General features: G+C 37.2%; 1 protein-coding gene across 1 annotated transcript in view; it reads left to right on the top strand.

The window, feature by feature from the left end:
- Nucleotides 1-4,847: 4,847 nt before the first annotated feature.
- LOC105501846 (olfactory receptor 5L1-like) overlaps nt 4,848-25,371 on the top strand; it is a 39,807-nt gene continuing 19,283 nt past the window's right edge. Inside the window, exon 1 of the mRNA XM_011927945.1 lies at nt 4,848-4,922. Coding sequence (XP_011783335.1) covers nt 4,848-4,922 — 75 coding nt within the window. The remainder of the gene's footprint in view (nt 4,923-25,371) is intronic.

The raw sequence follows: 25,371 nt of genomic DNA, 5'->3' as shown, positions 1-25,371 counted from the left end.
AAACTCTCAGAATCAGAAGTTAGAGGTGAAAAGACCCATAGTGAGAATTTAGAATGATGGATTTTAATTTTTGAAGCATTGGACTGATTTTTTAAAAGAATTTGAAATGTGGAACAAAAATTTACAAAACATGAAAGTGTAAGATGTTTGGCTGAAAAAAGTATGGGGCACCCATAGCCTAGTACTCACTTCTCTATCCCCGAGGCACCTCTACAGAGACTCAAGGACAGTTTGAAAACACTAGAGTAATCAAATCTGCTTTTTTTTTCACAAATGAGAAAACAGCATCCCCAATGAAAGGCAGCATTCTGGAGATCACTCAGCGAGTCAGTGGCAGAGGAAGATTTAGCATTCAGGTTTCCTGACTCACGACCTTAGAATACTGTCTACTACAGCCCTTTCATGTTGTGTGATGCTTAACACAGCTGGGAGGGTGAACAAAATGGGCCTTATCAGATTGAACTGCAGACACTGACTTAGCGTCTATCTCTTTGGCTAGTAAAAGTGTTCCCCACCCTCCAAACAGCCCTAGAAATACCAGAGACAACTGCAACCTCATCAGCCTTCACCATTTGTATATGGGAAGTGGTAGATCTCAGAGGATACCAAAATTCTTTAGTAATAGAGTGTCCTTACAGGCAGGACTAGCTACAGAATTTGTAGGCCCAGTGCAAAATGTAAATGTGAAGCTCCATATTCAAAAAAACAGGAAGAAGTGCTGTTAAAGGTACTCAAATATAAAGCCTTTTTTCTCTCTTCTGCAGTCTCTCTCTCTCAACCTGCCATGCTGTTTTTGTTATTTAATGCCACACCTGCACAGGCACAGGGATATTTGTGGAGCAAGTGCAGAACTTCGTAAGTGGGCAGTGACTCTGCCCAGTGACTGGCTGCCCATGTGCATGACTCACTTGCTACTGGATTCTTCCTTACATCAGCTTCTGCACAGATAGGTGCATCGTGCTCTGTTCAGCATGAAGGAAGTGAAACCAGGTATATCCCACTACCATGGGCAGGCTGCCCCAACCCACTGTTGTCAGGCAACCACCAAGAGTACTACAACTTCTGCACAGTATGCACTAGGTGTCTGGATTGGAGTGGGCAATAGTCTCTGCTGGATAACCTGGCAAATGCACCATAGCACTGCTCACTTGGGGCCAGATTGCTGTTACCATGTCCAACTGTGAGATTTTGCAGGGCATGTGTGTATGACCCCAATCTTCCTTGTGCTCTGGCTCAGTTCCCTTGTGTGAAGGGTTGCAGCTATTACTGGGCAGGATAGAGAAAGGGAGGTTGGATGGGGTGCTGGGTACTAAGGAAGAAGTGAGTGACAGCTAAAAACCTACCCCAGGGAAGTGGAGAGGTGGTGAAAAGTGGGACTGTGTGTTATCAGATATTCCAAACTCCAAGTGAATATTCGATTGTCCCATTGGATTTTGCATTTCACTTACACTAATACTCAAATTATTAAAAAATTCAAGACAGTGACATTAAACTCTAAGTGCAGAGCACTCTTAAGCTCAAGGTCTTGTACAATTGCCCTAATCACACGCTCATGAAGCCAGCCCTGCTCACAGAGAGGGATTCTTTTATCTTTATCAGGCAGTATAGTGTAGTGGTTAGGAGTACAGGCTCTAGAAGCAGACTGCCAGACTTCAAAACCCATTTCCCTTACTTCCAAATTCTGTGATGTTAGACAAGTTACTTAACCTTTTTATCTCTCAGTTTTCTTGTTTGTAAAATAAGAATAATAAGATTACTCACTTCTTAAATTTGCTGTGAGGTTTAAATGCGATGATGCATTCATATTGGTTAGAATAGTACCCAGATAGCGTACACACTTAATAACTGTTTCATGTTATCATTTATAGCTTGCCAGATTCAACATTTTTTTAGATCTCTAATGCAGGTATCAGGTTTTATTTACTCTGGATCTGCTGCAGACCTGTGTTCCAAATGGTATTTACCCAGCTTTTACAGCGTATAACCAGACTTGGTCTCCAGTGGCCTCTCAGGCTCCAGTGGCTTCTCAGGCTTAAGGGGGAACTCCACTAGATCTGTACAAACAAAGTGAACTCAGTCAGGTTTCTCTGGTAGAGATTTTTCCTTCACAGGCTCAGCACCCATCCAAGTCAGTGTTTGGCCTCGCTATGCTAGGTCTCAAGACCACCAAATTCAGCCTCAGGGACAACACACCCACTTCTGCCGCTTGGCCAACAGGTTCTCAGGAAAGGGATATCCTATTGTCTCATAGATAGTGGTCCCTGGTCATTTGGTTACTGGTAACAGCTATGTAAGTGAATCCCTGGGGTCTCTACCTCAGTTCTGCTGCACAAGTGCCAGCCCTTAAAGGCATGGACATTCAAGGGGACTTGGAGTCAGAACAAGATTTTTAACCAGTGGAGCCTAATCCAGGCCTTTAGAGGGTAACAAGGCCTCTTGAAGTGAGAAGATGAGGGAGTGTGGGCAATGGGTGAGGGAGGTGGGGGACAAGGACTCTATGAGATATGTCAGCAACTCTGTCCCCTCGGGTGTTACAAAAGGATAAATACTGACCCGTCTCTGTATCTGCTGGTGACAGTAGCAGGAGAAGCTGAGCCTTGCTTTCCAGGGAGCTCTCAGCACATCTGCAAGGCCTCCTCTGTCCCCAGCACACACTCAGGGTGGGCTCAGTCAAGCTTCCCTGGTTGGCAGGGGCAGGGGGTCTGCTCCAGCTATTCTGGGCTGGGCATCCATCCCTGGCACTGCTCTGGGTGGTGGTGCTCAGAGCAGCATCTGGTCCTGGGTTCTCTGATGGAAGGACACTGCCAAGACAGTCTCTATGCTGGATCTGGGGACCTGAGCAAATGAGCACGTATTGAGGGAAAGGATAGTTTGGGGGGTCCAGTGGCAAGATGCTATAACCCCAAAGGCAGGGCATCAGAGTCAGCTGGCTGTGTGGTCCCCAGCTTCTGTCCAAGGCAAGGACATCCCAGAGGCTCCTTTGGCCCAGAGCTGACACTTCTGTCAGCCCACTGGGATTCTTGGAGGTATCCAGTCAGTGGCATCTGATTCAGGGAGGAATGTTCGAGACTGGCCTGGGTAGTGAATGTCCTGCTGGTCAAGCCCCCATGGTCAGGGAAAATGGCTGGTGTAAACCAGCATCCTTGCAAGGGCCCTGGAGCTGGGAACTGGCTGAGGACTACCTCACACTGCACGAATGAAGATCTAAGGGTAGAGTTCTGGGACCCAGGGCACTAAGCAAGAGCAGTAGGGAGAGATACCAGGCTTCTGAGGAGTAAGGAGCCATGTTGTATAATTCTGAAAACATGACTAGGATGAGATTTAGTAGAAAACAGAAATAACTAAGTCCATCAACAAACATTTTCTGCGTGCACATCGTGTGCACTGACTTATTCTTGGGTGTATAGCAGTACAGGAAAGAGAATGGGGAGGGAGTGGGAGATACCAAAGGAAGTAGGAGACATGGCCCTTTATCTTGGGGATCATAAAATAGAGGCCCCAGAAGAGAAAATGTTTAAACACTTGAAGAAAATGCAAAATAGAAATTGGTTTTACTTGAAAAGTGATATGTAAAATGATTCTTTCAAACTCAGTAAGTTTCCACTTCCATTTTAATTTTAGAGATAGGTTCCTACTTTAAAAAGTAACCTCAATTCATAACAATAAAGGTGTTAATTTCTCTTCAGTAAGAATTGTCACCTTTTCCACACATGCTGGTTGACCTTGATAACTAATTGAATTATCTAAAATTACTTTTTCCTGACTATAAAAGAATTACACACTCATTATTGAGAAATTGGAAAATATGGAGAAGGAAGGGGAACATATAAATTGATCAATCTTGGCACCTGGAGACAATCACTGTTAGCACTTTGGTGTCCTTTTAGTCTTCCTTTTAAAATGTATTCATAGGGGTGTGTGTGTATAAAGGTGTTTGTAATAGAATAATAATGTAATACTGTTTTTTACCTTGCTCTTTTCATTTAAAATATACTGGGAAAAATATGCATATCAATAAGCATTTTTCCCTTGAATTTAATGATTGTGTAATACAACAATGTATGGATAAACCCTGATGACTAATTGCTAACAAAGAACTTTGAAAAGACTGATAGGAAGAACACATAGCTGATAACACCTTCTATCAATATGCTCAAAGCAAGAGTGAAATACACAATTTGGAATTTGACTGCATTTTATTAAATGCAGAAATAAAAACGTAGGCTAAATGATGTTACTGGGAAGAACTGCCTTCTATGATCAAACCTCATGTAAACACAAAGACTTTAAATGAAACTTCAGTTTGAACAGATAGAAAAGAGAAATGACTGGAATTCTGAAAGATTTTACCAGACATTTGTCCTCGGATTATGCAGTGGAACATGCAGACTACCTTGGCATAGGCACTGAAACCAGTCTATCTCAGCCCAGTAAGTGTCCACCCCAAGGATGCAGGTCAAGAGTAATCAGGCAAACACCCTAAATCTATAGCACAGGCTGATAGCAGTCAGGTGGGAGGTGAGGGGTAGAAGGACATGTGTGTGATCTGGAGCAGAGGACCAAATGATGATGTTAAGAATAATGGATCCTTACGGATATGGTACAGCAGGAACTACAGGCTTCCAAGTCACAGAGGAGGATGAAAGCAGACCAACTTGACTAAAGGAGGAATATCACAGAGGAAGTGATCAGTAGTGGGAGATGCAAAACAGATTTGTAAAGACACTGGAACTGATGACCCTTTTGGTGCTTGGAAAATAGGTTAGACAGGACCCTGGCCATGGGAACCGAAAGTAGGAGAAATCTCAGCAGGACAGAGAGGTAAATGGGGAGTGAACCTAATAAGCATGGCCATCCGGTTGCCTTACTATAGTGATAGCAGAGGAGAAGGAGCAGCCCAAAAGAAAGAGATAAAAAGAAAGGTAAATCTGAGGAGGATTATTCATCTCTAGAATGAACTTTACCATAACACTGGAATTCCCTCACATAGTTACCAAATGACAACTAGGACAAAACTTCTAAGACACAAACTCAGGGACCTGACAGATATTCTGGCTCAGTCCCCTCTTTCAAGCTGGTGAAGATTTCAATTCCTAATACTCTGAGTTGTCACAAAATCAGAATAGGCAATTTGCAGTTATCCCAAGGGGCACAACCAATTCACATCATCTAAAATTCATTTAAAGCCATGTTTAATTAACATAACATTTAATTCTACTTTAATTACTTTTAAGAACCCACATATTGCTTCTGGGAATTAATAAAATTAGACAAAATTAGCATGTTGTAACATGAAACATGTTGGGAATCATTAGTCCAAACCATCTGGATAGATGACTGTCTCCTTTGTACTTGATTGTTGTTCACGTTGGAAACCCTAATCCTACCCACCCTCTCTTCCACCTACTTCCAGTATATATTCTCATGAGAGCTGGGAGTTCTTTTGTTTGTCCAACAACGTTCACTTATCTTTAAATTCAACCTCTGATCAAGCCAAAGGCAAGATAGTCTCAGTTTCCTCATAGAAAACCTAAAGGTAATCACAGTTTCTTTCTCTCTAGGTTATTGTGGAGACTCAATAAGATTATGTATACAATTGGTATTAATGAAAAAATTATCATTACTAGTAGAACTTATGCATGGGGGAGATTCCGGGCAGTATGTCTTCATTTAAATAATGGAAAAAACAGATTGTAATAAGGATAATGACCACTAACAGGAGACGGCTTTGGGAGGCTTTGCAACTCCATTTTATGAAAAAGGCTAGTGGATAATAGAATTAGAATTATTCTTAACTGAAGGGTATGATCTCCACATCCATATTCAGAAGACACAAACATCACCTGTAATTCCTCACAACATCCACTGAGTGTGTGGTGTCCTGGTCTCAGGCTCCAGAAGAACCAACAAGATATCTTCAAAACCATAGAGCCCATGTGAGTGGGAAAGGCTAAACAGGGGGATGCAGAACCTTGGGAATGAGATATCGCTACTTCTTTGAATGTGATTGGAAGTGATAAATGGCAAGGTGGTGGCAGATGAACATAGATTCAATTTGGAGTAAAGGAAGAGCCATCCTCTTCAAGGATCAGATATGATTTCCAATGTTCAGTGCCTAAAGTTGGGACTTTGTTATTTCTGCTTCAACAGAGAATGCGTAATTTTGGTAGCTTTCAATCTTATTAAGTGCTTTCCTATCCTCTTCTTCTAACTCACTTTTCCCTCATTTCCGTTTTTAAAGTTTCTCATAGAAAAATATAATACAGTGGGATGAGCAGGGTCTCTGAATCTAGGCAGGCTTAATATCTAAAGTACTTGAAGTTTTGGTTGCTATGAATTCATGAGCCTTCCAATCCTCTTTGTCTGTTTCCTTGTCTCTGACCTGATCCCCTAACTGCTTCTCTTTCTCATGATCCTCTTTGGTTTCTAGGTCCCTGTCATCTCCATTAAGAATCAGTTTATTAGCAAGAATGTGGAGAAACTGGAAAGTTCAATTTCCCATTGTGGAAATGCAAAATGGTATATCCACTGTATAAAACAGACAGTCCCTCAAAAGGTTAAACGTGGTTAAAATGTGATCTAGCATTTCTCTTCTGGTGTATATAGCCAAGAAAAAATGGAAATATATGTCCACACAAAAATTTATACAATAATTTTCACAGAAACATTATTTGCAATAGCCAAAAGTTGAAAAGAGCCCAACATATTTATCCAAGTCCATCAATGGATGAATGGATAAACTCACTGTGGTACATCCATACAATAGAATATTATTCAATCATAAAAAGGAATGATGTACTGATACATGGTGCATGTATGAGTCCATTCTTGCATTGCTATATAGAACTACCTGAGACTGGGTAATTTATAAAGAAAAGATGTTTAATTCACTTACAGTTCCACAGGCTGTACAGGAAGCATGGTTGGGGAGGCCTCAGGAAACTTGCAATCATAGTGGAAAGTGAAGGGGAAGCAGGCACGTCCTACACGGCAGAAGCAGGAGGAAGAGAGAGCCAAGCGGGAGGTGCTACACACCTTTAAACAACCAGATCTCATGAGAACTCATTCACTATCACAAGAACAGCAAGGAGGAAATCCACCCTCATAATCCAATTACATCCCACCAGGCCCCTCCTCTGACATTGGAGATTGTAATTCAACATGAGATTTGGGAGAGGACACAAATCCAAACCATATCTAGGAATGAAGTACTGATGCATCCTGCAGTATAGATGAACCCTGAAAACGCCATACCAAATGGAAAAAGCCATATAGAAAAGGCTGCATATTGTATAATTATATAATTATGCGAAATGTCCAGAATAGGTAAATCTATAAAGACAGAAAGTAGATTAGTGCCTGCCAGGGGCTAGGGCAGGGAGAGAATTGGAAGTAACTGATTATGGATACAGGGCTTCCCTTTGGGATGGTGAAAATGTTCTAAAACTAAATTGTGGTGATGGTTGCACAGTTCTGTAAATACATTAAAAATCTATACGTTAAATGGGTGTTATGTTAAATGGGTGAAAACTATACGTTAAATGGGTGTATATGTTAAATGGGTGAATTTCATGGCACGTGAATTTTACCTCAATAAATCTATTAAGGGAAAAAGAATTGTCACATCATCACTGTTAGCAATCAATGGCAATATGAATTGAGTCACTATGACTGGATTAATATTTAAGGTTTCCCTTAAGACTGTGGTTGGACAAACATGCCAGAAGGATGGCTACTTACACAAAATTACTTTCATGATTTTAAGCAGGAAAAAGTCTGTTAAGTTTGTTAACCAAATTGGACATCCAGATATATATGAATTCAGAGACTGCACTCTTAACTCCTTATGCTCTCACTTCTAACATTTATATGCACAATTATCAAATAAATAATTATATTTCCTTAAAAAGCAATCTATATACTTTGCTACAAAATAGAAAATGAAAAAAAATCACAAAATGGGAGAAAAAACTTGAATATCATATGTCTGATAAGGCTCTTATAAATATCCAAAATATATAAAGGTATATGAGATATATTACTTCACACTCACTAGCATGGTTATAATCAAACATATAATAACAAGTGTTGGCAAGGAGTTGGAGAAAACAGAACTCTCACACATTGCTGGTGAGAATGTAAAATGGTTCAACCACTTCGGGAAATAGCCTGGCTGTCCCTCAAAAAGTTCAACAGAATTTCCATGTGGACCAGCAATTCTACTCTTAGGTATGTATCTAAAATAATTCAGTGCATAGATATATACATAAACTTGTTCATAAATGCTCATAGCATCATTATTCATAGTAACCAGAGAGCAAAAATAACTCAAATGTCCATCAACTGATGAATGGATAAACAAAATGTGGCACATCCATACAATGGAATGTTATTTGGCAATAAAAAATGAAGTACTGCTATGTGCTACAACATGAATAAACCTTGAAATCATTATGCTAAGTAAAAGAAGCCAGACACAAAATACCACATTGTATGAATCCACTTATACGAAATGTTCAGCATAGGTAAATCCATAGAGAGAGAAGGTGTATTAGTTGTTGCCACAGGCTAGGGAAGAGATTAGGAGTGACTGCTAAAGGATGTAAGATTTGGGGAAGGATGTTAAAAATATGTTAACATTGATTGTGGTAATGGTTGCACAACTCTGCTAATATACTAAAAACCATTCACTTGTACAATGTAAACAGCCAGATTTGATCTAAATATGTGATATTTCTCAAAAAAGCTGTTATTTAAGAAAATAATCAGTCAATCTAGCTCTGACTAGGTGTCATTGTAAGTAGTGTCATTTTAGGAGCCATAGAATCATTCTCTGGGACTGATACTTCTAACCAGAAGGAAATAATGGAATATTTCCTTCATAGAAGCAAGTACTACCCCTAAACAAACTCTCTCTGCTTCTTAAGTGATACAAGGTAAAATTCTAAATTATGTTTAAATACCACATTCATGTAAGAAAACATTTTAAAATGGTAGTAAACAGTCAGACTCCATATCTTGATTGGAGTGGCAAGGATTTGTGAACATGTTTTCAATCCACCTCATCAAATATTTTTTGTTTAATGACTGCATGATATTTCATAGTATAAATGCACAATAATTGAATCAGTATCCTATTGATGGACACTTAGGTTATAGTCCATCTTTTGCTACTGCAACAATATGCAATAAATATCCCTTTCTACAAGTATTTTAAAATATGTGTAGGTATATCTGTAGTATAAATTCATCAAACTGGAGTTGCTCAACCAAATAAAATGTGATTTCAGAGAGTTTACACCTCCATCAACAATATATGAGGGTATTTTTTCATATTTTTTTATATTATCATAAATTAATATATTATGAAATCTTTTAATCTTAATATTTGGAGTATTTAAAGACATGTTCAGTGTTCTGTGAACTGTTGCTCATTTTCTTTTGCCCATTGTTTTAATAGGCTGTTGGTCATTTTTCTTACTGACTGCTAGGAACTTTCCATATGTTAAGAAACTTAGTCTGTGTAACAGGCATTGCAGATACTCCCCCATGCCAAAGTTTTATATTTTAAACGTTGATTATAGTGGAGTTTCTTTTTCTATGAAGAAGTCTTCAAAGTTTTCGAAGAAGAAATTTTTGTTTATTGATTTTCTGTATTGTTTTTCTGTTGTCAACTCTATTGACTTCTGCTCTTACCTTTATTATTTCCATCTTCATGCTTGCTTTGGATTTATTTTGCTCTTCTTTTTCTTGTTTCTTAAGGTGGGAGTTTAAATTATTGATTGGAGGCTATTTCCTTTTGGCTAAAATAAAAAAATTACTGCTGTAAATTTCCTGCTTATCACTGCATTAGCTGCACCCCCAAAATTTTGATATGTTGTATTTTCATTTCATTTAGTTCAGTGCATTTATTTACTTCCCTCGAGGCTTTCTTTTGGCTGATGAATTACTTAGAAAGATGTTGTTTAGTTTCCAATCTGTTTCAAAAATTTTCTGTTATTTCTTCCGTATTCCACTGTGGTAAGAGAGCATATACTGTATGATTTCAATTTTAAAAAATTTGTTGATATTTGTTTTGTGGTCCAGGAGATGGTCTATCTTGGTGACTGTTCCATGAGTGCTTGAAAATAATGTGTATTCTGCTGTTGTTAGGTGGAATACTCTATAAATGTCAATTAGATAAAATTGATAGTACCGTTCAGATCATCTATATTTTTACTTATTTTCTGCCTGCTTGCTCTATCAATTACTGGCAGGGGTGGTGAAATCTACAGATGTAATTGTGGACTTGACTATTTCTCCTTTCTATTCTATAGTTTTTGCTGCACATATTTTGTATCTCTGTTCTCCAACTTTGGTGTATATAGACGTAATATTGTTACATTTTTCTTGTGAATTGACTCTTTTATCATTATGTAATGTCCTTCTCTGTCACTGGTAATTTTCTTTGCTCTGAGGCTATATTAACATAGCTTCTCCTGATTTCTTTGGTTAATCTTTGCATGGCTTAATATTTTCTGTCCTTTTGCTTGCAACCTACATACTTCTTACAAGAGAAGTGAGTGTCTTTTAAACAGCATGTAATTGAGGATTTTAAATAAAACAACTAGTACTTTGGGAGGCTGAGGAAGGTGGATAACTCGAGGCTAGGAGTTCGAGACCAGCTTGTCCAACATGGTGAAACCCCGCCTCTACTAAAAATTAAAAAAAAAAAAAAAATTAACCGGGCATGGTGGCTCACACCTGTAATCCCAGCACTTTAGGAGGCCAAGGTGGGTGAATCCCGAGGTCAGGAGTTCAAGACCAACCTGGCCAACATGGTGAAACCCCATCTCTACTAAAAATACAAAAAAAAAAAAATTTAGCATTAACCAAGTGTGGTGGCATGTGCCTGTAATCTCAGCTGCTTGGGAGACTGAGGCAGGAGAATCACTTGAACCCAGGAGGCAGAGGTTGCAGTGAGCTGAGATCAGGCCACCGCACTCCAGCCTGGGTGACAGAGTGCGACTCCATCTCAAATAAAATAAAATAAAAATACACTAGCAAAACTCTTTTAATTGGTGTATCTTTACCATTTATGTTGAATATAATTATTGCTTTCGTAGGGCATAATTATGCTATTTTACTGTTGGTTTTCTGTTTGTTCTCTGTGTGTTTTGTTTCTCTATTTTCTTTTTCCTGACTTCCTTTGTGTTTATTTAAGTTTTTACTCTTTTTTTAGAATTCAATTTTTATTTATCTGTAGTATTTTTATCACTTCTTGGCCTTTTGGCTAAGATCAATTGTGGTATCTATAGTGTTTCTGAGTGTATCTCTTTGTATATCTTCCTCCCTAGTTGCATTAGTTATTACATTATATACACATAACTTATGTAATTATACTTGTGCCAGTACTTTACCTGTTCAAGTGATGTATAGAAAATTTACCTCTCTTCACATATTTTTATCCTCCTCCATATAATATATAATTGTATTAAGTGTTTTCTCCAGCACAAACAGATTAGAGAGTGTTCAATTATATTTATCCATATATTCCCTCTTTTTGTTCTTTCTTCCTTCCTGATATTCCAAGATTTTAAAAAATCATTCTATTCTTTTTAGAGAACTTCTTTAGCCATTCTTTAGGGTAGGTCTGGTAAAAAAAAAAAAAAAAAACTCTTAGATTTTTTTCATTTGAGAACGTATTGATTTCTCTTTCTTTCTTGGAGGATGTTTTTACTATATATAGATTATTGAGTTGACATTTCTTTTCTTTCAGCACTTGAAAAATATTGTGCCACTTTCTTGCACCTTCCCTAGTTTCTAATGAAGAACTCCCTTTGGTTCTAATTGGTATTCCCCTATAGATAATATGTCATTTTTCTCTAGTGGTTTTTTAATTTTTTTCTTTGACTTTAGTTTTCTGAAGTTTAATTATGATGTGCACCTTTGAATTTATCTTGTTTTGGGTTTGCTCAACTTCTTGAATCTGTTGGTTCATGTCTTCTGCCACATTTGGGAAATTCTTTTAAAGTTTTTATTATATATTTTATAATTTAAAGAAAGTGATGGGGTCTCACTATGTTGATCAGGCTCATCTCAAACTCCAGGCCTCAATCGATCCTCCTGCAAAGTCTCCCAATTTGCTGGAATTACAGGTATCAGCCACTACACTGGGCCCAAATTTGGGAAATTCTTGGCCATTATATATTCAATCTTTTTCCTTTTTACCTAAAACTTCAAACTTTCTAAGTTTTCCCCACTCTTCTAAGATTCTAATGATCAGAATGCTAGTTATTTATTTTTTTTATAGTGCTGTATGTCCCTGGACTCTTCATTTTCCCCCTGTTATTCAAGGAGAGTAATGTCTATTATTCTACATTCAAGTTTAATGATTTCTTCCTCAGTCCTGTCTATTCTGCTGCTGAGCCCATTAATTATTCTTTTTTTAAAAATCAGTTACTGTATTGTTCAGTTCTAATATTTCCATGAATTTTTTCTTATATCTTTAATTTTTGCTGAGAGTTTCTATTCCTTTGATGAGACTTTCCACTTTTTTATTTGTTTCAAGTGTGCTTGTAATTTTCTGTTGAAACATTATTATAATGCATGATGATAAGTCCCTATAAGATGATTATATATCTGTCAACATTGGGTTGTTATCTGTTGATTTGATTGTCTTACTTTTTGCAAGTTGAGATTTTTGTAGTTCTTGGTATAATTTTTTGTTGAAATCTGGATATTTCAGTTGTTATGATAGTCTTGATTTTATTTAAATTTTATATTTTAACTGACATCTGCTAGGTTAGGGTGGAAGTTCAGGTTTTCATTTGGCCTCTATTGACACAGGGTAGTATGCAGAAGAGATCCTCCTTACTGCTCCCTATGTGGCCAATATTATCATTATGTCTCATTACTGCCAACTGTGGTGGAAGTTCCTACTTCCCACTGGCCTATGACATCACCCTGACAAGGATGTCAGGGCACCTTGTTTTAGTGTGGGAAAGGTGCAAGTCTAAATTCTTCATTTGGCCTTTGCTGGCAGGAGTGGGAATGGGTCAAACATTTTCTGTGGTATGTGGCCAGAGAGTGCTTATTGTCTAAAAGTTTTCTGTTTTAGCTAGAGAGAATAGGCTTTTCTTATCACTTCTTGTTTTGGTAGTGCCCTTTGATGATTTTATATTTACATTGTCTTTGTTACCTGGATTGGAAATAAGAAGCAAAAAGAATACCCAAGGAACTCGCCACAGTGCCATTTCTTGGTCCTGAGGTCTCTATCCTGTCTGCATTTTTCTTTTCACCTTTCTGTCTTCTTATGGTTCTTTCATATATAATCTCCAGGGATTTTATCTGTACTTTGCAAGAGAAGTAGGAAACAATACATACATTCCATTTTTCCAGAAGAAGTTCATACATATTTGAATAATTAATTTATTTGTCTTTCATGGCTTCTGGGTTTGTATCATACTTAGAAAGTTCTCCACTCTGGAACTGAAGACAAGATACCCCATGTTGGCTTCTAGTACTTTGTTTTCATTTTCAACTCACACCTTTGATCCACTTCAAATTTATTTTGGAGTATGGAGTGAGATTGGGAGCCACTTTTATTTTTTCCATTGGAAAATCCATTTGTCTCCGCAACATTTGTTGATAAAACCATCTATTATTTTTCTTACTGATTTTAAGTGCCATCTTTTTCATATACCAAATTCTAACATGACTTGGGTCTCTTTTTGACTCTCTATTTTTTCTCATTGATCTCATGAACCAGTGTCATTGAGATTTGTTTTACCTTTACCTTATTATACATGAAATGTTGTATTTCATTATTGTTTCATTATTAGTTTTTTTGTAGAAAGGTCTTGGTTGTGTTCTTCATGTTTTTTTCTAGAGAAATTTTTAAATAAGCTTGATTAATTTTTAAAAATTGTTACCTGTTTTAATAGGATCACGTTAATATTATAATTAATTTTTAAGTATATCCTTCCATTTACTTAAATGTAGTTTTATGACACAACCTGATGCTTTAAATATTTTTCATGTGGGCCCTGCACATTTCTCAGTAGCTTTATTCCTAGAGTTCATTTTTTTGGTGTTTGCTGTTACAGTTGCAACTGTAAATGTAATGTCTTTTTTCATGATATCTAAAAGATGTATTTATGTAGCAATGCTTGCATTTTTCAATTTTTATCTTTATGCCATCCATCTTACTGATTTCTGCTGTCCTTTAGAGGACTAAATACACCAGCCTGGGCAACATAGCAAGACCCTATCTCTACAAAAAATAAAATTTAGCCAATTGTAGTGGCATGCGCCTGTGGTCCCAGCTACTCAGGAGGCTGGGATGGGAGAATCACTTGAGCCTGGCAGGGGTCAAGGTTGCAATGAGCTGTGATGGCACCACTGCACTCCAGCTTGATTGACAGAGTGAGATCCTGCCTCAAAAAAAGAAAGAACTAAATATATATGTAAGCCTATATCTTAAATGAACTATACATTTTGATTAATTTTTTATTTTTTTTGTTATTTAGAGACAAGGTTTCATTCCGTCACCCAGGTTGGAGTGCAGTGGCACAGTCATATCTCACTGCAGCCTTGAACTCCTAAGCTCCAGTGATCCTTCTGCCTCAGCCTCCAAAGTAGCTGAGACTACAGGCACCCAACTAATTTTTAATATTTTTTAAGAGATGGGGTCCTGAGTTTCTGATATTTCAAGCATTAGCCACTGCGTTCAGCTTATTTGGATTAATTTTGAATGATATTAAAATCTTAATACTAAAATGATAATCACCTTGTCTGTTAGGAAAATATTTATAATAATCATTTTTTTCTATCTTACAGTATATTTATTTCAATGCTTTTCTTAGGTCTAAATTACAACATTGTGTGGTGGGGCTTTTTATATAATTTATTTTGAAATATTGTAACCTTATTAAAAAATTGAAAAAACAGAATAAAAAACTCACATATTATTTTTACTTATATTAGACAAATGCCAGCATTTTAGCATATTTGCTCTCTCTTTCTCCCCTTCTCTCTCTCCACACACACACACAAACACACAACTCTTTTAAAATGAGTACTACTGTTTTTTAAAAAAACAAACAAACAATGAAACCACTACTCTCTTGAAAATATTCTTTTTAAAAACTAATTGAATTGAGAGCAAGTTTCAGACATTATCCCCAACCACCCCCAAATATGCCAGTGTGTGCTTCCCAAAAGCAAGGACATTATCTTTCACAGTCACAAATAGAAATATCCAAATCAGCAAATAAACATTGATACAACACTATGACCCAACCCAAAGACTTCATTCAAATTTTGCCAAGTGTCCCAACCATGCATGTCTCTCTCTATTCTGTGGTCCAGGATCCAATCCAGGGTCACATGTTACATTTAGTTTTCGTGTATTTTTAGTCTCCTAAAGTCTAGAACATTTCCTCAGTCTTTCCTTGACTTTCGTGATCTTGACAGTTTAAAGAGCACATGTCTTTCATTTTGTATGATGTCCCTCAACCTTTGTTTATTTGGTAACTACTCCTGTCCAAACTCAGGTCATGTATTCCTGGCGAGAAGCCTTATTTCAGATTTTAATAGTAATACTTCTAGCATTTTGCCATTTAGCAGGATGCTAATATTTTCCTTCCTCACTTTCTGTTTCTTTTTCAATCTTTCTCAGTTTATTGTGTCCTGTTAGTAATAACTTCCATTTACTAATCAAGCATGACCATTTAATTTCATAAAATTAATACTGTTGTTTATGGAAATGATTATAAATTTTTTCCATGTTTAATTGTGTTAATGGATTTCCTAATATTGAAATCTCTTTGACTTTCTGGTATAAAACCCACTTTCTTGGAGTATTTTTCTTTTAATTAGTTGATGGGTTCTATTTGCTAACATCTAATTTGGTACTTTTGCATTAGTGCTAATAATTGAGAATCAGGTATAGTTTTGTCAACTTTTGGTATCTGTTTGGAAGCTTTTATTCTTTCTCTATGCTCTGAAACAGATTAAATAGCATTAAAGTACTTTGTTCCTTTAAAATCTAATAGAATTGAAGACTTGTAGTTTCAGCTCCAATATTTAAAGAGCTTGAAAGTCATCACTTCCTAATAGACTTAAAATTGTTTCCAGTAATAACAGTAACAATGTATTGGGTGATTTTAGCATATTTCTGTACACTAGTATTGAACGATTCAAAGAAGAAATTAAGAAAACAATTTCATTTATGATAGCATCAAAAAGAATAAAATACTTAGGAATAAATTTAACCAAGAAAACACAAGACTTGCCTGCGGAAAACTACATAACACTGCTGAAATAAACTAAAGAAGACCTAAATACATGGGAGACACCTGGTTCAAGAATTGGCTGACTACATATTGTTAAGATAACAATACTACCTAAAAAACACATAGTTTTAATGCCATCTCAAATCTAATCTCAATGGCCTGTTATTGTTGGTTTTTTTGTGTGTGTGGCAGAAATGGAGAAGCTGATTCTAAAATTAATATGGGATTGCATGGGTGACAAAATAACCAAAAGCAATCTTGAGAAACAAAACAAAGCTGGAACAGTCATACTTCCTGATTTTACAACTTACTTAAAGTTACAGTAATCAAAAGAGTGTGGTGTTGATCTAAGGATAGAAATACAGACCAATGGAAAAGAATTGAGAGCACAGAAATAAACACTCACATCTATATCAATTGATATTTGGCAAGGGTTTCAAGATCGTTGAATGGAAATAGAACAATTGTCTTCAACAAAAAGTGCTGGAAAACTGAAATATCCACATGCAAAAGAATGAGGTTTGACCCTTAACTTTAATCTCATACAAACATTTACTCAAAATGAACCAAAGACCTAAATGTAAGAGCTGAAACTATAAAACTTTTAGAAGCAAATGGGGAAATCCGCATGACCTTGGATTTGTCCATGGTTTCTTTTAGTATTCTCCGTAAATATAAAATGAGACTGAAGCATCTTGCAGTGTCAGAAAATAGAAAAGTGCTTTAAAAAATCCCTACAAAAGTGGGTATATGTCAAGGGGACATGGGAACCAACTAAAAGAGCTCTGAATGGGTAAAGCCAGAATATTTTTTGCTGTTGTTGAATCAATAACCAATACCACATGTTAGTTTGTTAATGAAACATCCCCAAGGTCCTTTCATTGGAAGGGATCCTCCTCCCTGTTTTAGGCCTTTATGCATTTTTAATTCCACGTGTGTTACAGATTTATCAATTTCTACCTTTCACTGTACTTACATAATTTATGTTTCCTTTTAAATTAACTAACTTTTAATTGAAAAATAAAAACTATACATATTTGTTATATACAATATTATGTTTTGAAATATGTATAAATTGTGGAATGACTAAAATTGAGCTAATTAACATATATACTACCTCACATACTTATCATTATTTTGTGGTGAGAACACTCAAAATCTACTGTCCCAGTGATTTTCAAGAATCTGGTACATTGTTATTGGCTATAGTTATCATGCTGTACAATAGATCTCTAACTGGAATGTTGTATCCTTTTACCAACGTTTCTCCAATCCACTCCTTCCTCAAGAAACAATTTGGGCCTGGTGCTTTTAGGGGAGAATTTGTCTCCAACAATTTTCTCAATTTCTTATCTGGTAAATTGGTTTGATTATATTGTCTAGCTATGTGTTCTCGGAGTCAGTTTGGTACTTTTTATTGTCAAAAAAATTGAAAATTCCAGGTTTTCAAGTTTGTTTGTAAGAAGTACAATAGGATTTTGAGACATGCAAGCAGCATCAGTCCCATAAGCTCCCAACTCAATACCTGGACCTTTTCCTGCTTCTCCAGCTAGGACAACTAAATCCTACATCTGCAAGCTCCGCCTCAGTTTCTCCACTCCAGACTTGCTTTTCTCTCTAGTCCCCTCATTATAATTGGTCTTACAGTATGGGGTCCCCCAGTCCCTATATTAACTTCCTATCGACATCCCCTCCTTCTTTAGCAATATATCGGTACCTGGGACTGAGCTGGGTTTTTCTGTCTTCTGCTGGATTTCTTTGCCTTGACCCTGTAGAACTGGAGCTCCAGACAGACACCCGTACCCTCAATGCTACCTAATTTTATTGTCCAGAGCAAATTCATGCCCTACTCTGGTTTCAACCTGTTTGCTAGACCTCCTCTTTGCCACCTGTTTCATTTGCTACCAGGGAACCATCCTTTGGAGCCTTCTCCATGTCCCTCCAATTGTAAGTGCCACCCACTGGAGTTATGAAACATGGCAGTCACCATCCCTTTCCTTTTTCAGGAGTCCTTTCTGGCTCTCAAGAGTTTTCAATTCAATCCTGATGAATGAATCATTATTTGATACCAGCCTAAGTGAAGACCCTGCCTGGTGACTTTTGCAAGGTAAAAGGGAGAATTATTTTCATCCACAAATTTCTCTCCTTTCTATTTCCTCCTTTGAAATGAATTTTTGATTCCAGGGGTCCATACTAGATAGAGGTTTCTTGAGACTTATATGCACAAATTTTCCTTTCAACAGAAGGTGCCTTAAAGCAACTAGCAACAGAGAAGAGCAATTTAAGAAAATGCTGGTAAAGCACAGAAGCTAAAGCAGATTGATTTCAGTTTCCAAGCTGCCCTCTGCAGCTGACCACCAATATATCTGCCTGTTCAGGGATGCTTGAAGGGATTTAGCATTTTGTTCGGGCTTTTGTAGCAAGGATTCTGAGATCATTGCCTTAATAGAAGACACACACCCAGGGGAGCAACTACAAACTGCTTTAGCAAAAGAATCTCTACAAACGGTTTTCTGAAAGAGAGAGCATCACTTTCAAAGCAAGATACTTTTACAACAGAAAACTTTGCAAATGTTTTAAACAGTGCTTGTTTAAATGTTACCAATCCCCCAGGTGGTTTCTAGCTGCAACATGGGAAGATTTGGGATCAGTGAGATGGAAGAGATTTTTCTGGCTACTAGGGTTCCTGAGAAAGGTGATGGGGGTTGAAATAGCTGCCTGGTGGGTGGTGGGTTCTATATTCTATAAAGAGTGGGGAGGGCTGGCCAGGCAGGTATTAGATAAGCATGTTCTGGGGTATTGTGAAGGGGATTCCTGCTCCGGGTAACCATTTGTACTGATTGGTTTTGAGGAGCCCTTTAAAAGCACACGATTCTTGGTTTGTTTGTTTGTTTGTTTGTTTGTTTAGATGGAGCCTCAGTCTATCTCCCAGGCTGCTAGACTCGCTGCAACCTTTGCCTCCTGGGTTCAAGCGATTCTCCTGCCTCAGCCTGCAGAGTAGCTGGGATTACAGGCATGCATCACCATGCCTAGCTAATTCTTGTATTTTTAGTAGAGATAGGGTTTTGCCATGTTGGCCATGTTGGTCTCGAACCCCTGACCTCAGGGGTCTGAATCACAGAAGGCCTGATTTACCACAATATTTTAGGCTCAGCACTTGCCTCCATATCTCTGGCATTGAGGGGGTGTGGTTGCTATACTAATTCCTAGTGCAGGGCAGCCCTGATTGGGATCTACCAGACCTGTAGACCTGTATTTTGGCCTACCTGTTGCTTTCATGGCTTTGGATGCTCAGAGTGCAAGGTGCTTAACTAATTAGGCATTTGGATATGTGAGTCTAAAGCCAAGAAGATTTCAGTGCCGCTCTGGTGAAGTTGTATAATCTTCTTATAGAATTATTGCATGAAAAGACAAGGGTACCATGTTGCTGCTGAATTTTATTGTGTCCTCTTGTCCTTCTGGTCAGAACTCCCCTTGGGATTTTCTTCCTCACCCTTTCATGGCCTTCTATCATGCAGAAAGGAGGTTTTGAGTTCGTATACAGATCTTTTTCAACAGCATGAGTCAGTAGGGAGAGAGTTAATCCCACCTGCCCTGGTCTCTAAATATTATTTTATATGCTTCCTGCAGGCTTGGTGCTCTCACCACCTGCTGTTAATCAGAAGTTTTATTATTGCCTCGCTTAGCCAATCTGCAAAGCACTTATTCCCTCTTCCCCAGACACGCATCAGTGTCTCTAGCCCAGGGCTTCTCACGAAGCTGGTGCTCAGCTGTTGAATAATGTCTTGACTTCAGTGCTGCAGTGACCACTTGTAAACGCCATGCTTTCGTTTTCTCAGAAAAACAAACTGCAATTTAGGTACACTATCACTAGGTGGAACTAGTCTGTTAGAGCAACTTGTGTCCAAGTTTGAGCTCTGGCTATGTTGCAGATAAATAAGTACACTGTTCAGACTTTTTCTAGAATCATAAATAAATCCCTTTATTAAAACTGTTGAACTCCAATTTAGACAGCAGAGTAGATAATTCTTTTAAATGCAACGAGCACCCCAGGTAGAGTCTGTTACCTTTCTTTATTGATCTCTTCATTTCCCTTCATCATTTCAACTGGAATCTTAACTTAGTGTTGAGAGTCTCTTCAGTACTTTTCATTCAGCCTTGGAGCTACTTTGACGTCAAAGCCCCCCAGATGCTTATCCCTCAATGCTAGCAAAGCCTGAAGTGTAGGTCTCAGCCACAGGCAGTCTATTCACTTTGCCTCAACTGTTTGAGCTAATTATAGGGAACAACCTCTTTGCCCACTAAGGAAGAGAAATAGGCTTCACAGAGGTGTGACGGTGCTGAAAGTGTACAAGCTACCCCCTCCCTTAGTCATTTTACTTCAAATCAGAAAATATACTTTCTTACTTGACACCTTCTAGATTCCCTCCTCCCATCAGCTCTCTGAACTCACTGGGGGCTGCTGGCTTAATTTCCACAATAGCTGCAGTTAATTAGTATCCCAGGGTAACTGACTTCCCTTAGCAACAGAAGTAACAATGGCTTCAGCTCACAAATTACCTTAGCTACAGTTTTCTTCCACTGGTAAAACATATTTAATGCTCAAACACGGGTTTTGAACAGCAAATTAATCTGATGTCTACTCATCAACAAATATTTATTAAGCTCCTACTGTGTGCAAGTCAGAGAACTAACCACTGAGTATAGAGACTTGAATTTGCTATGATCCTTTCTCTTGAGGAATCAAAACAGGAGTTGGGAAAAGAAGATACGAAATCAAGTAAGTCTACTACATGATAGCATTAAATGTAGGGTTTGGTTTGAAGACTTGAAAGTTGTCTGAGGAGAGTGAAGGGTGAGGTGAATCTTGAACTTGACAGCCCAACTATGGAGTCTGACAGATTTTAATTCAAATCCTAACTTTGGCACTAGCTGTGTGATCTTCAGCAAGTTCCTTAAACTGTATGAGCTTCAGTTTCCTTTCCTATAAACAGGGAAGACTAAAGTTCATTTCAAAAGGCTTATGTGAGGGTTAAAAATTACATAAAGCACCTAGCATATTGTTGTGTAAATAATTACCCCTTTCACCATTGGTAACTCAGTGTCAAAGGAAGCTTGATAGGCTTTATCTAGGCGAAGGAGAAGGGGATAGAGTTTGCATTTGGAAAGTAGTGCCAAGGGCAACTGAGACAGGCTTGGAAGGAAAGGCAGAAAAAATTAGCTTACAGTGAGATGCTGGGAGTAGTGGGGACATTGTACTGGAAAGGTAGCTGAGATTTTGTCACAAGAACTCTCAGTTAAAATGTCAAAGCTGGAAGGACCTTTAAAAATAATCTGATGGTCCAAGCTTTTCATTTGACTGATGACACGACTTTCCTTTCATGGATCCTAAGTTTCCTCCTAAGATGTCTCTTTTAATTATGAAGTAGAGTTTTATTTTAAAATTAAATGTAAAAGTTAACATTCATCTTCTCCATATTATTCGTGGTTTTAAACTTCCCTCACGTTCCCTCTCAACAGAGCTTTAGTGTACATCCAGCTATTAGTATGCAGACAACTATACCCTTATGAGAAACACTAGCAGAGAAAAAGAGAGTTCTTGACTGGGTCTGGGCCATGAAACTGACTGGATAAAAGTGGGAGAAGAGATGTTGAAGGAAGAGTTTGCTGTTTTCTCAGTTTCCTGAGAAATCCCAGGTTTGGATGCTTCCTAAGGCCATCCCCACTCTCCTCTATCTAGACCAGAGGGAATGATTGCTTATCCTTATCACATTATCCTTGCTTTCACTGTAAATGATGATAAATAATAATCTCTACACTTGCATTTGCATATAGCACTGCTTGCTTTTTCAAAGAACACTCAAGTCTGTTCTCACATTTGCTTCTCACACCAGGCTTGGAGATAGTTGAGGCATCTCCTCCCCACAAACTCAGTTGGGCAGATCAGGAAAATGAGGTCCAGCAAACTGAAATGACTTGCTGCAGAACTCACAGACAATTAATGATTAGAACCTAGGTCTTCTAACTTCCTACCAGTTATTAGGAGAAGAGCCCATAAAGGAGAAAAGGACAAGGGATGATCTATGGAACATTCAAACTCCTGTCTCTAGTTGCCTTTTTCTGGTTGTTTCTTGGATATCATGGACTCTCACCAGCAGCCTTCTTACTCTTACAGATTATCAACACCTGTCCAAAAATCCTGGGGCCAGCCACGGTGCTTGGGCTTTTTTCCCACATCTAACCATTCCACAGCATATAACAAATCCTTGACAAATTTCCAGGGGAAAAGCATAGTGGAAACCATACACCCTCCATCTGTGAATTGATGTGGCCAAGAACAGGCTTATTTCAAAGGGTGCACCATAGAATAGTCATAAGATTCAACCCCTCCAAGACTAGCTGGTTCTTATCCCGCCCATAGGTAGTTAAAAGGACTTTATTTGCATCTTATTCTTTCCAACAGAAAGGCAAACATTATTATTACAATTCAGTAAATTTCCATAAGGAACCCCATTGATACATGTTGTATATTTTGGGTTCTTTTGTTTCATACTGAGCATACTAACATTATATCAATATTATATTTATCTAACATTCTCCCATATTTATAGAAATAGAGAACTCATCAGCCTTTAAAAAGAATTCAAATGCACACAAAATTTCACCCTCTAGAAAAGCATCAATGAAAATGATTTTGCAAATATATATACTTTTCAATAAGTATCTACAAATAAATTGATAATAATTAAATACCTATAAAGTGCCACGCACTTTACCTGTATATCTCCTTTAATTCTCACAGCAACCCTACGAAGTAAGAATTACTATGCCCATTTTATAGATGAACTAACTAGGAGTCAAAGACACTGAGCCACTTACCACACATTTACAGCACAGAGCTACAAAGATCTGGAACTTGAATTCAGATTTTCTAACTCCAGAGCTAAAGCTTTTCTTAATATGCCACAGGAGCAAGCACAGGAGCAAGCACAGGAGCTTGCTCCAAAAGTAAAGTTAGTTTTTAGGAAAGAATTAGTTAAGCAAATATTCGTGAATTAGAGAATGTCTTTAATTTGAGATTCAAATCACTTGGTCACTTAAAAATAAAAGACAATAAATCATAAAGGATTCTACTTGGACTTATTATCTGAAGTGATTAATAAGAATGACATTTCCCCACCAACCCCAAATGAAAAAATCAATTTGGGAATTTTCCCGATAATTTAAACTTGAAACACTAATCTTAAAAGAAAATCTATATATCAAAAGTCTTCATAGTATGGCACAAATATAACAGAATCTTAATTTCCAATTTCTATTAAACTGATTTTTCTTTTAAACTGGAGCCAGAAAGCCAAAAAGCCTTCAAATCAATTGAGCCTCTTGCATTTTATTTAAGAGGTTTCATTTTTCAAACCAAAGCTGGGAAGACAAAACAAGCTCATTTAATTCACATCCCAGAATTGTAATTTCTCTGTTTGAGCCAATGTCTAAGTGCCTGTATTAACGGCTTCCCACCGACCATAATGTGTTAATTCATCATTGCACACAATTTTCCTTTGTACTTTTAAGCTACTCTTCATTTTCCCCTTGGTTAGTGTTGCCTATACAACAGAGGACACCCAGTAAAACAAAAATTTCAGATAAACAACAAATAGTCTTTACATAAGCATGCCCCCTGAAATAATTGAGATGTACTTATACCCCCAAAATTATTTATCTGAAATTCACATTTAACTGGACATCCTGTATTTTTATTTGCTAAATCTGGCAACCTTATTCTTGATCCATTGTAGGTATTCCTAGGATTTCACCTCTAAACTATTATATTTTTCAAATACATTATTTGTATGTTTTGTGGTGTGTCTGTGTGTGTGTGTGTGTGTGCATGCGTGCCTCTCAGAATGGAGGTTCTGGAGCATCTCTCACTGTTGAGACCACAGATATCTATCACTTTGGTTATCAATGTGTCCTCTATCATATATACAATTATGCATGTTATATATATATATATAAAATTTAGTGTGAGACTAGCCAGGACCATTTTGAAAATGAAAAGTCAGTGGGGGGAGGTGGGAAAGAGTGTGTTGGGAGAAACTTTACCCACCACGTATTAAAAGGTATTGAAAACCTATACTGATTAAAACAGTTTGGTTCTAGTATGTGAGTAGATAAATTAATGCCATAGAATAGAGATCACTCAATTATTTACCCCAAAATAAGTTCTAGAAATATAAAGGAGTCAAGTGGAAAACGCGATTGTAAAAATACCAAGAGAAAGCATGGAATAATTGTATGTAGTCTTGAAGTGAAAATGATTTTTCTAAGGAAGATGTAAAATCCAGGAGGTAAAAAGAAAAATTTCATAAATCTAGCTACATATAATTTTTAAAACTTTTTCATGTAGAAAATATAATAAATGCAGTCAAAAAGCAATTTAGGGGAACATCTTCAATTTATCTCACTCAGGGTGGACTAAGTTATTTAATATGTAAAAATCTCTTGCAAATCAATAGAAAAAAAGCAAAATCATGAATAGAAAAATGAGTAAAGGCTATAAATGGACATTTCACTGAAAAACAGCCATATAAGTCAATAAACACACAGAAGAAGAGGCTTAACCTCACTGATGATTAAAGCAATGCAAATTAAAGCAATAATGAAACATCATTTCCCTTCATTATATTGAAAAAGATTAAAAGCTAGATAATGCCTAGTATTGGTGGGGATAGAGAGATGGGCATTTCATAACTTGTAAATGGGATTATAAAGTGGTGCAACCTCTTTGGAGGGCACGATTTTGCAATATCTAGTAATATGAAAAATGTATTTATCCTTGACTAAGTAATTCCCATTCTAGAAATGTATATTATGAAAATACTTGCACAGTATGCAAATGTATACAAGTATAAGGGTGTACATTGCAGTATTATTTGTGTTAATAAAAAATGGGACTAAGGCAAATGTCTATTATAAGAGATAGGATTAAAACTTTAGTGCATGTTCATATATTGAAATAGTATTAAGTCAAATAAAAAAACTGATCTACATGTCTGGAAATAAAATTATTTTCCGACTTAATTCGTTGAAATTT

This window comes from Colobus angolensis, unplaced genomic scaffold, assembly GCF_000951035.1.
Source record: "Colobus angolensis palliatus isolate OR3802 unplaced genomic scaffold, Cang.pa_1.0 Scaffold751, whole genome shotgun sequence".
Taxonomy (NCBI): Eukaryota; Metazoa; Chordata; class Mammalia; order Primates; family Cercopithecidae; genus Colobus; species Colobus angolensis.
This window is presented reverse-complemented; position numbering and strand designations above follow the sequence as displayed.